At 46.1% G+C, this 11,245-nt stretch overlaps 1 protein-coding gene across 1 annotated transcript in view; it reads left to right on the top strand.

Annotated features, from left to right (window-relative positions):
- The first annotated feature begins 4,024 nt into the window (after positions 1-4,024).
- The window catches only part of LOC122558352 (uncharacterized), a 22,567-nt gene continuing 15,346 nt past the window's right edge, over positions 4,025-11,245 (top strand). The window contains exon 1 of the mRNA XM_043706819.2: positions 4,025-4,287. Within this exon, the coding sequence (XP_043562754.2) occupies positions 4,040-4,287 (248 nt within the window). The 5' untranslated portion in view covers positions 4,025-4,039. The remainder of the gene's footprint in view (positions 4,288-11,245) is intronic.

Raw genomic sequence — 11,245 nt, 5'->3', positions numbered from 1 at the left:
TAGATGCAGGTGGATGGTGCTGGTGATAGGTTGGAGGGGAGAGTGGAGCGGATAGGTGGGAGGAAGATGGACAGGTACAACAGTTCAAGAGGGTGGTGCCAAGTTGGAGGGTTGGTTCTGGGATGAGGTGGGGGAGGGGAGATGAGGAAACTGGTGAATCAGTGTTAATGCCATGTGGTTGGAGGGTGCCAAGGTGGAAGATGAAGCATTCTTCCTCCACACGTCAGGTGGCTTGGATTTGGCAGTGGAGGACACCCAGAACTTGCATGTCCTTGGCGGAATGGAAAGGGGAGTTGAAGTGATTGGCCACAGAGTGATGAAGTTGTTTGGTGTGTGTGTTCCGGGGATGTTCCCGGAAATGTTACGTAAGATGGCGTCCTGTCTCCCCAATGTAGAGGAGACCACATCGAGACAATGGACACAGTAGATGAGAGGTTTGGATATGCAGGAAAGTCTCTGCCAAATGTGGAAGGATCCTTTGGGGCATTGGACAGGGGTGAGGGAGGAAGTATGGACGCAGGTTTTACAGTTCTTGTGGGGGCAAGGGAAGACCAAACACAGACTGAGTGACCAGTTTGCTGGAAACCTCTATTCAATCCACAAGCTTGGCCCAACCTTCTTATGGTGTATTATTTTAATTGTCGACCTTGTTTGCATGCTGACATTTCTGTCCTTGGCCTACTGCAACATTCTATTGAGGTTCAATGTAAGTGTGAGAAGCACTCCTTCCAATTAGGCACTCAGCTGTCTGTACTCAGCATTGAATTCAACAATTTTAGTCTACAATGTATACTTCATTTTGTTTGCTTTCCTTGATTAATTATGTTTAAAGTCTAGTTACAGATACGTTCTTTGTTGCTTTTCTGCCTCATTGTACAAATTAGGAACAGCAGTAGTCAAAGAATGTGGTGCGAGAAAAGCACAGATGGTTAAGGCAGCATCCGAGCAGCAGGACAATCGACATTTTGAGCATAGGCTCTTAATTAGGAATGAGGGGGTGGCTCAAGGGGGCTAAGGGATAAATGGGAGGGGGTGGGGCTTGGGGGAACTTAGCTGAGAATGCGGTAGGTAGATGAAGTTGGGGGTGAAGGTGATAGGTTGGAGAGAAGGGTGAAGCGGATAGGTGGCCTCTTGACCACAACCTCACCTCGCATCATCTCCCAGACTATAAACAACCTCATCACCTAAGGGGAACTCCCACCCACAGCCTCCAACCTCATAGTCAAGGAACACTGCACCTACCTCCTACCCAAACCTGACTGCCCCGGTCAACCTATTGTCTCAGTCTGCTCCTGCCCCACTGAGCTCATCTCTACATACCTTGATACCGTACTTTCCCCCCCAATCCAGGAATTCCCCACCTATGTTCAGGACACCACCCACGCCCTTCACCACCTCCATGACTTTCGTTTCCCCAGCCTCCAATGCCTCATCTGCACCATGGACATCCAGTCCCTATATACATCTGTCCTTCATGACAAAGGCTTCCAAACCCTCCACTTTTTCCTCTCCCATCGACCCCACCAGTACCCTTCCACTGACACTCTCATTTGTTTGGCTGAACTGGTCCTCACCCTCAATAATTTCTCCTATGAATCCTCCCACTTCCTCCAGACCAAAGGGGTAACCATGAGCATTATCCTCCGCCATTTCTGCCACTGACAAACAGACCCCACCACCAAGATTATATTTCCCTCCCCACCCCTATCTGTTATCTGTAAAGACCACTCCCTCCACAACTCTCTTGCTAGGTCCATGCAACCCATCCCGGCACCTTCCCCTGCCACCAATTGCAAAACCTGTACCACACCTCTTAACTCTGTTCAAGGCCCCAAGGTGCTTTTCGCATCCATCAGAGATTAACCTGCAGTTCCACACATGTATCCGTTGCTCGCAATGTGGTCTCCTCTACATTGGGGAGACAGGACGCCTACTTGTGGATCGCTTCAGAGTACATCTCCAGGACACACACACACACACACACACACGAAACGCACCGCCCTGTGGCCGAACACTTTAGCTTCTCCTCCCACTCCACCAAGGACATGCTGGTCCTAGGCCTCCTCCACCACTAAACCCTTACCATCTGATGCCTGGAGGAAGAACACTTCATTATCTGCCTTGGAACCCTCCAACCATACGGGATCAATGTGGATTTCACCACTTTCCTCATTTCCCCTCCCCTCACCTCACCTTATCCCAGATACAACCTTCTAACTCGGCACTGCTCTCTTGACCTGTCCATCTTCCTTCCCACCTACCTGCTCAATCCTCCTCTCTGACCTTTCACCTTCACCTTCATCTACCTATCACATTCTCAGCTACCTTTACCCCCAGCCCCATTTATTCTCAACTACCTTCCCCCCTCCCATTTAACTCTCAGCTCCCTTGGAATACCCCCTCATTCCTGATGAAGAGCTTATGCTTGAAACGGCAATTCTCCATCTCAGATGCTGCCTGACCGGCTATGTTTTTCCAGCACCACACTCTTCGACTCTGATCTCCAGCATCTGCAGTGCTCACCTCCCTAGGAACAGGTGTAGGCTATTCAGTGCCCTCATCAAATGGGCTTTCTGGAAATCTAACAAGTTCCGCTATATCCACAATGTGTGTTAGCCCCTCAAAGAGCCTCTTTAATATTGATTCTAACATTTTCCCTATCAGTTCATCATTTCTTTTAGTCCCGGAAGAATACCTATTCTTTCAGTCTTTCCTGTGTTTTGTCCTATCATAGACGTTCATTCGTGTGTAAAACATCTCTAACTTTTCCTAGTTCTGATGAAAAATCATTGACCTAAAATTTTAGATTGGTTTCTGTCCACAGATACTGCCATAACCTGCTGAATGTTTCCAGTATGTTCTGTTTCTAATTCAGACTTGCAGCATTTGCAGAATGATACTCTTTAAATAGTGTTGTTTTTCCTTTTCATTAAGTCAGTGATCCTTCAGCTTCCCATATATCAGAAACCAGATTACCAAACATTCTGATGAGTATTTTGACTGATATATGCTCCTCTTCAATAACTATCTGTTTGATTTGTACTTGCTGAATCAGGGACGGTTGGCAATGAAGGTCAAGCAAATGATAACCACACACATACATACTTATGTAACTAGGACAAGACTGGTCTGCTTACCTTCAGTGACGGAAGACTAATAGGTTGGGGCCTTACAACACAGGAGGTCTGGGTTCAAGTCCCACCTATGCCAAAGGTTTGTAATAACATCCCTGTGCAAGTTGCTGAGGAAAGAAATAGGTTTGGCATTCATCCTGTAGGTAGTGAAGAAGCTGATATCATTTGGAGCAGCTGTTTTGGTGGAACAATAACTAATTCAGCAACTTTAGGCTAGAAATGGCAGATTTGTTAAAAATTCTAACCCTGTTCGCCATCTAGTGACTTTGCTGAAAAGTACCACTGCAGATTCGCCTTTGGACACGCACCGTCTAGACCCGCATCTAAAAAAGGATGAAATTTTACAGACCTTTTAAGTATTATTGGAGAGCTGTCGGTATGTGCGGGTCCATTAGTGACAAATTTATTTGTTCAGGAAGATCAGTACAATTAAGTTAAAGAAACAGAACTGGCAGACCTCTAAGTGTTTGCGGGGGAACGGGAGGAGAGTGGTAGAAATAAAGTAAAACGTTGCAATAGAAGCCTTGTAAAATATCCTAAGAGAAATAAAATGCAGTCTTCGGAGACTTCATAAAAGATAAAAAATAATGTGGTTGCTCTTTTTCCGCTGGTGGCAGTCCATGAAGGCTGATAATTGATAGCAGTCCACTGAAGCTTTCGGTTTATAAAAAGAACATCCACCAATCGGGGGAGAAGGCACGGTAACGCGGTCGGAGCTGCCAAGCATTCAGAAGGATCAGATTCTCAATTTCAGTCCTCAAATTACTAATTTGTCTCTCCGCAAATGAGACAAGACTTTATGAGAATCGAGAGACTGTCACGTAACATTAATTTAGAAACAAAATCTGCAAAAAACAGGCAGCGAGTTGGGCAAATAAACGACCTTTGAGTAAAGGACCTGGGAAATGACTAAAGTTCAGATGTTTTTAAAGTCATTAACAATGAGCTACCACAAGCTAAAGGTAGCGGTCATAGGAGCAGGGGCGAGTGGCCTGTGCGCTGCTCGCCACCTGCTATCGAGGCCACATGTTTTCGCCCCTCCTGTGGTTTATGAGCTGTCTGGCTGTGTTGGGGGCACCTGGGTTTACACAGACAAAGTAGGAATGGATGATTATGGCCTGCCTATTCATTGCAGTATGTACAGGGATTTAAGGTATTTGCACATCACGTGTCGCGCTAAGAGGACAGTAATTTGATGTACCAATCAGATAAAATTTAATGTACATAAGCTTCGCTTCTGTTGCTGGTACATCAGGATGAGGCTTCGCCCACGTAATGCCTATTGGATTTTTTTTGTTCGTCTGCGAGAATAGTCCGGACGACATGAAGTAGACCGTTCATTGTTTTTAATTTCCCTGCATAGTAGGTTGCACCACCTGGTGGTTGTGTCAGTTCGGCAGAACAAGTTAGATAACAGTCACGTAGGAATTTGTACTTTTGTACTCAACTACTGCACAGTTGTGGGAAGCTTTTAGGTGTATTTAAAATGCTTACAAAATGCTGCCTGTTTTTTGCAGATTTTGTTTCTATTTTTCCTGTTCCCACATGAACCAATCTTGTACTTTTTTAAAAAAATTACCTACCAATAAAGAGGGGAAAAATGTTCACAAATATTTTGCCATGTAAGTTCAAACTGTAAACAGCTGCAACAACAAATCAGCACAATTTGAGTTACATGCGTTCTGGTTTGGTGGTGATAATGCCCATCAAAATAATTGCTGTTTTTCCATAACGTGGTTTGAAACAGTAATTTGTTATTGGAAAGATGAAGCTCATATTTTGAAATTACTAAAAATATCTATCTTTTATAAATGTCAGTATTTTTGTCTATTTTATCAGAATAGGAAAATCTACCAACATCTAAAGAGAACAAAGTGGAGTGCAGCAGAAAGGGCCTCCTTGACAGGGCCTTCAGGATGAGGATGGTTTGTTTGGCGGGTGAGGAGTGGTTCTGCAGTGGCTGAATAGTCCAGCTGCAGGCTCTGCCACAGGTGGACCCGGAGCTGTTTAATGTGGAAGGTTTACAGGACACTCTGGATTTTGTGCAATCTTTCTGCTGCTGAAAATAGACTCTCCATGTTCCACTCTGTGACACTCAGAATGGTTGATCCATTCATGGATGCTTCTTTTACAGTTTCTAAGACTGGTAATTCTCATATGTCAGTGGGGATGTTGCATTTGTTAGGGAGACTTCCAAGATATCCTTGTAGGATTTCCTCTGCTCTGCTAGTGATCATTCACTATTGTGGAGCTTAGAGTAGAGTACTTTTTAGGGAGCCTTGTGATGGGCATGTAGACAATGTGGCCTGTCAATTGCAGGTAGTCATGCATGATCAGTGCCTTGTGACCTCAAATATTGACTTGAGGAAGATGCCTATCTTACCAGTGGATTTACTGGATGTTGCAAAGGTAGTGCTGGTGATAACTCTCTCCAGGGTTTTGAAGTGTCTGCTGAACATGTTTTATATTTCTAATGCATATGGGAGGCTGGAGGTCATGACTGCTGTGTAGGCCTTGAGCTTGGTGCTGGGTTTGAGGTCCCAGACTTTGAACACTCTGTTCCTTTTAATTGTCAGAAGGTCGCACTGGGGTATTGGAGTAGATGTTGGATTTGATTGTCAATTCTCATATTGAGAGTTGGCTTCTGAGGTATGGGAAATTATCCATGTTGTCCAGGGGCTCACTGTGGATATTGATGGTCAGGGCAGTATTATGTTGCAGGAGAGGGCTGGTCGAGGACCTTTTTTTGTTTTCTGAGTGTTTAGTCTGAGACCCATTGTCTCCTACACCTTGGTGAATACATTGAAGGTTTGCAGTTTGACTTCTTGTAGTGGATAGGTTGGTGAGGATCAAGGCTGTCATTATGAAGCAGATGGAGAATGGTAACAAATTTCTCCATGCAGCCAAATTTGAGAAGGATAGTTCACAATACCTTACGTTTGATGACATATTTGAAGACCTTTGTGAGATCAAAGAAGGGCATGGTTGGTGCTGTTCCCTGCACTTCTTTCTTGCATTTGCTGAGCCTCTTGACAGGTGGAGGCCGCACTGAGAAGAGGAGGAGCTTCTCAGCCTTGGTGAGGAGGCTGTTGGGGAGGTTTCCCACGGTTGTCATTCGGAAATCCATCTAATTTTCACAGTTGGACCTGTCTCCTCTTTTGTTTTGAAGATGGTCACAAATATGATGTCTTCAATCTTTTGGCATGCTCTCTTCTTTCTAGACAAAGTTAAAGATCACAGATTCAAGTCAAAAGTGTCTCTCTACTATATTGCAGTCAGGTAGCTTTTTCCAAGGCTGGTTGGAGGTGCGCTGAGATGGCAACAGGTCTTGTGTTCTACAATGGCCTCCAGAGCATTTGCATCAAAGATTGTGCCTTGGTTGAGCTCATGACAAAGTCAGAACAGAAAAGCTGCAGAGACCTCTTCCAGAAAGCAAAGTGGAGGGCAGGAGAAAGAGTCAATCTAGGAACAGTTGGACAGCAGACATTATCAAATGTGTGTTTTTATGGTTGCCACCACTGCACACTATGGCACTTCTAGCAGAAGTGGCCACATGACTGTGACAACTCAGTACACCAAGGGTACAATTGCATTTCTCCAAACACCTCCCAAATCATTTTAAAAAATTGAAAATTGTATGCGTTGTCATTTACAAGTTATGCAAGTTACCCAATATACATAGTTGCAAAGAAAGTGATCTATCATCAACAAAATATGTGTTAACTCCAGTCAGTTCCATTTTTGTCAGGCTTTGCACATGCATAGTGTTTAACTTTTACAGTTCTCCTAAAGGTGTATGTTGCTGTTGTTTGTCCATCTGGTGTCGCTTCATTCTGTGGATGTCCCCTTTCCACAGAGAGTCATTCCCATGGTGAGTGCAGTTGCGATGGTCACTGATGCTGGGGCACAATGGATCTCTGGGACTGATGGTCATTTTATGCTCTGTGCAAGTGGTGAGATTACTACTTCTCATCAGCTGCTTGAAGTGAAAGCACTGTTTTTCTGGTTATATGTAGATGCCTGTAGTTTGATAATCTATTGTTCATGTCTGCCACATGTGATCTCAGAACTGCTCTGTAGAGGTCCCAACTTGCTGTGTAGGCTGACTTTCATTGAGAGTACTGAACATTTGCACCCTGTCTCGCCAGTGCTGAGCTCTGGAAATGACTTGGCAGCATTACCAAAACAAAATTTGGCTTTCTGACATTTGACCTTGATTTCGATACTGGTGTCAGATACAACCTCCTAGGATCAGTCATTCCTCTGTCAAAAGAGGAACAGTTTGGCTGTGGTTTGACATTAGTTTATTGATTGGACTGTTTCCCAAACCATATTTTCCACTCGAGGATTACCTTGTATCAGTCTGTGCTGGATTTGCTCAATTTCTTGATGATCGCATTGGTGATTGCCAGCTCAACCTTTTTCTACTTGACTGGACAGTGTGGACATGATCTATGATATTTAAATAATATTTAAATAATATTTGTTTGACTTGTGACATTATCACTGACTGAAATGCCATAACTAAAGTGCATTTTCGGGCATTCTACAATCACACTGGCAGTCATTGATGTCAGCTGGTCTAATTCCCAGTCATTAAAATGATAGTTAATGATGACAAGATAATTGTTCCTGCAAGAGTGAAGAGGCCTGCTCCAAGCTTCTGAATGGGATACTGTACATCACAAGCAGGTTTTTTAGATTGCTTAATTTACTATTTGTCATAAGAACTGCACAGACTGATTTGGTCCTTCAATCCCATTGTTCAGATCTGACCAGTTGAGCACTTCTGCTTTCTTTCAGAGTAGACTCAATTCCTTGATGTCTTGCTTCATCTTTTTTTTACTCATCTTCTTAGGCATAATGACTCTATTTCCATTGTACAAGGTGCCATCTTGGGCTTTTACTTCATGCCAAATATTTCTGTTAGAGCAGTAAGTCTTGATGCTTTTGTCACTACTTCCTGCAGCATTTGGAGACTTGTCTTGTTTAAATCAAGGAAACTATGCAACATGATGCTTATGTCTCTGCTGGATTGATGACTTCTGGAATATGTAGAACTGTTGCTTCTTATTGAAACAGAAGATTCCACGCTCTGTCTTAACGTTCTTAAATTTTCTCAATAAGAAGAGCTACTCTCAATGGCATGTCTGCAATGTATAGCTGTTTCCTTTTGCCTGTATGTCACATCCAAATGAACTTCACTGCAAACAAAGTAACATTGTTTGCAGAACTTTTGGAGCAGATAGGAGCATTTGAGGAAAATGCTGTAAAGTGGTTTGTGGTCAGTCTGCACCATGCTTTTGCCTTTTTCCAAATAGGTGTTGATCAAAAGGCTCATAAGCAAAGACATAGCTGTACACTTTTTTTTTTCTGTATCTGAATGTAACATTTTTTAGTTTGTCTTAATGTCTTGGGTTCATTTGTAACTGGTTATCTTTACTCATAAGGTTGCTCCAATTCCTGTTTTTGTTGAAATCATTTACATTAACGACACTGTGCCTCAGCACTAGCATTGCTGTCACCAGTTGTTTGATTTCAAGTGAAAGCTGCTTTTGTTTCTGCATGTCCTTAGCTTTCACATCGACATTGGTTGCTGCATTTCTGCTACACCTCTCACTTTGTCAGAACCTGGGTGAGCTCTGTTTGCTGTCAGAGAATGACCAATGTCCTTGTCTTTAGATATCTTCAAGTGCATCTTTTGTTTTTGTCCAGCTTCATCTGGTGAACTCTCTAGCAGTAACTCTAGATTCTGATTATTGTCTGTAATTATTTCTTCTATTGTACCTCTACATTCCATATATTATCAAATTAACTTCCACTATCTATCTTGTTCTGTCCACATTGATACTGCTCTGGAGGAGTGGAAATGCCAAACAGCATACGCACCATCAGTATCTACTGAACAGGGTCTCGAAGGCACCTGTCAGAATCTCGCTGCTTTCATCAGTTTCACTTGTAACTATCCTTCACATTGAGGATAATAAGGCATTTCCTGTGGTGAATTGGGACTCGATTTCCTCAATAGTTGGCTTGGGGGAGTGAGATCTCTTCAATTTTTTTTTAGCTCTTGCATAATCTGTTTTCCAGTTTCTTTTTGCTGCTTTGGTACTGCTATTACAGTATAAATGAGTCCTTCCTTTTCTTTTCCTTTTTTCCTTTTTCCTTTTTCCTTTTCCTTTTCCTTTCCTTTTCCTCTTCCTCCTTTTTCATCCTTTTCCTCCTTTTTCATCCTTTTCCTCCTTTTTCCTCCTTTTTCCTCCTTTTTCCTCCTTTTTCCTCCTTTTTCGTCCTTTTCCTCCTTTTTCTCCTTTTCCTCCTTTTTCCTCCTTTTTCGTCCTTTTCCTCCTTTTTCGTCCTTTTCCTCCTTTTTCGTCTCCTCCTCCCTTCGTCTCCTCCTCCCTTCGTCTCCTCCCTTCGTCTCCTCCTCCCTTCGTCCTCCTCCTTCGTCTCCTCCTCCCTTCGTCTCCTCCTCCCTTCGTCTCCTCCTCCCTTCGTCTCCTCCTCCCTTCGTCTCCTCCTCCCTTCGTCTCCTCCTCCCTTCGTCTCCTCCTCCCTTCGTCTCCTCCTCCCTTCGTCTCCTCCTCCCTTCGTCTCCTCCTCCCTTCGTCTCCTCCTCCCTTCGTCTCCTCCTCCCTTCGTCTCCTCCTCCCTTCGTCTCCTCCTCCCTTCGTCTCCTCCTCCCTTCGTCTCCTCCTCCCTTCGTCTCCTCCTCCCTTCGTCTCCTCCTCCCTTCGTCTCCTCCTCCCTTCGTCTCCTCCTCCCTTCGTCTCCTCCTCCCTTCGTCTCCTCCTCCCTTCGTCTCCTCCTCCCTTCGTCCTCCTCCTCGTCTCCTCCTCCCTCTCCTCCTCCTCCCTTCTCCTCCTCCTCCCTCTCCTCCTCCTCCTCCCTCCTCCTCCTCCTCCTCCTCCTCCTCCTCCTCCTCCTCCTCCTCCTCCTCCTCCTCCTCCTCCTCCTCCTCCTCCTCCCTTCTCCTCCTCCCTTCTCCTCCTCCCCCACCTCCTCCTCCTCCTCCTCCTCCTCCTCCTCCTCCTCCTCCTCCTCCTCCTCCTCCTCCTCCTCCTCCCTTCTCCTCCTCCCTTCTCCTCCTCCCCCACCTCCTCCCCCACCTCCTCCCCCACCTCCTCCCCCACCTCCTCCCCCACCTCCTCCCCCACCTCCTCCCCCACCTCCTCCCCCACCTCCTCCCCACCTCCTCCCCTCCACCTCCTCCCTCCCACCTCCTCCCCCACCTCCTCCTCCCGTCCTCTCCTCCCGTTCCTCTTCCTCCCGTTCCTCTTCCTCCCGTTCCTCTTCCTCCCGTTCCTCTTCCTCCCGTTCCTCTCCTCCCGTTCCTCCTCCTCCCGTTCCTCCTCCTCCCGTTCCTCCTCCTCCCGTTCCTCCTCCTCCCGTTCCTCCTCCTCCCGTTCCTCCTCCTCCCGTTCCTCCTCCTCCCGTTCCTCCTCCTCCCGTTCCTCCTCCTCCCGTTCCTCCTCCTCCCGTTCCTCCTCCTCCCGTCCTCCTCCTCCTCCTCCCTTTCCTCTTCCTCCTCCTCCTCCTTCCTCTTCCTCCTCCTCCTCCTCCTCCCTTTCCTCTTCCTCCTCCTCCTCCTCTCCTCTTCCTCCTCCTCCTCCTCCTCCTCCTCCTCCTCCTCCTCCCTTTCCTCTTCCTCCTCCTCCTCCTCCTCCATTTCCTCTTCCTCCTCCTCCTCCTCCTCCTCCTCCATTTCCTTCCTCCTCCTCCTCCTCCTCCTCCTCCCTTTCCTTCCTCCTCCTCCTCCTCCTCCTCCCTTTCCTCTTCCTCCTCCTCCTCCTCCTCCTCCCTTTCCTCTTCCTCCTCCTCCTCCTCCTCCTCCCTTTCCTCTTCCTCCTCCTCCTCCTCCTCCTCCCTTTCCTCTTCCTCCTCCTCCTCCTCCCTTTCCTCTTCCTCCTCCTTTTCTTCTCCTCCTCCTCCTCCTTTTTCTCCTCCTCCTTTTTCTCCTCCTCCTTTTTCTCCTCCTCCTTTTTCTCCTCCTCCTTTTTCTCCTCCTCCTTTTTCTCCTCCTCCTTTTTCTCCTCCTCCTTTTTCTCCTCCTCCTTTTTCTCCTCCTCCTTTTTCTCCTCCTCCTTTTTCTCCTCCTCCTTTTTCTCCTC

Source organism: Chiloscyllium plagiosum, unplaced genomic scaffold, assembly GCF_037043375.1.
Source record: "Chiloscyllium plagiosum isolate Xiang-an unplaced genomic scaffold, Cpla_swu_hap1 HiC_scaffold_17, whole genome shotgun sequence".
Taxonomy (NCBI): Eukaryota; Metazoa; Chordata; class Chondrichthyes; order Orectolobiformes; family Hemiscylliidae; genus Chiloscyllium; species Chiloscyllium plagiosum.
The sequence above is the reverse complement of the archived record's forward strand: the minus strand, read 5'-3'. Positions and strand labels throughout refer to the sequence as shown.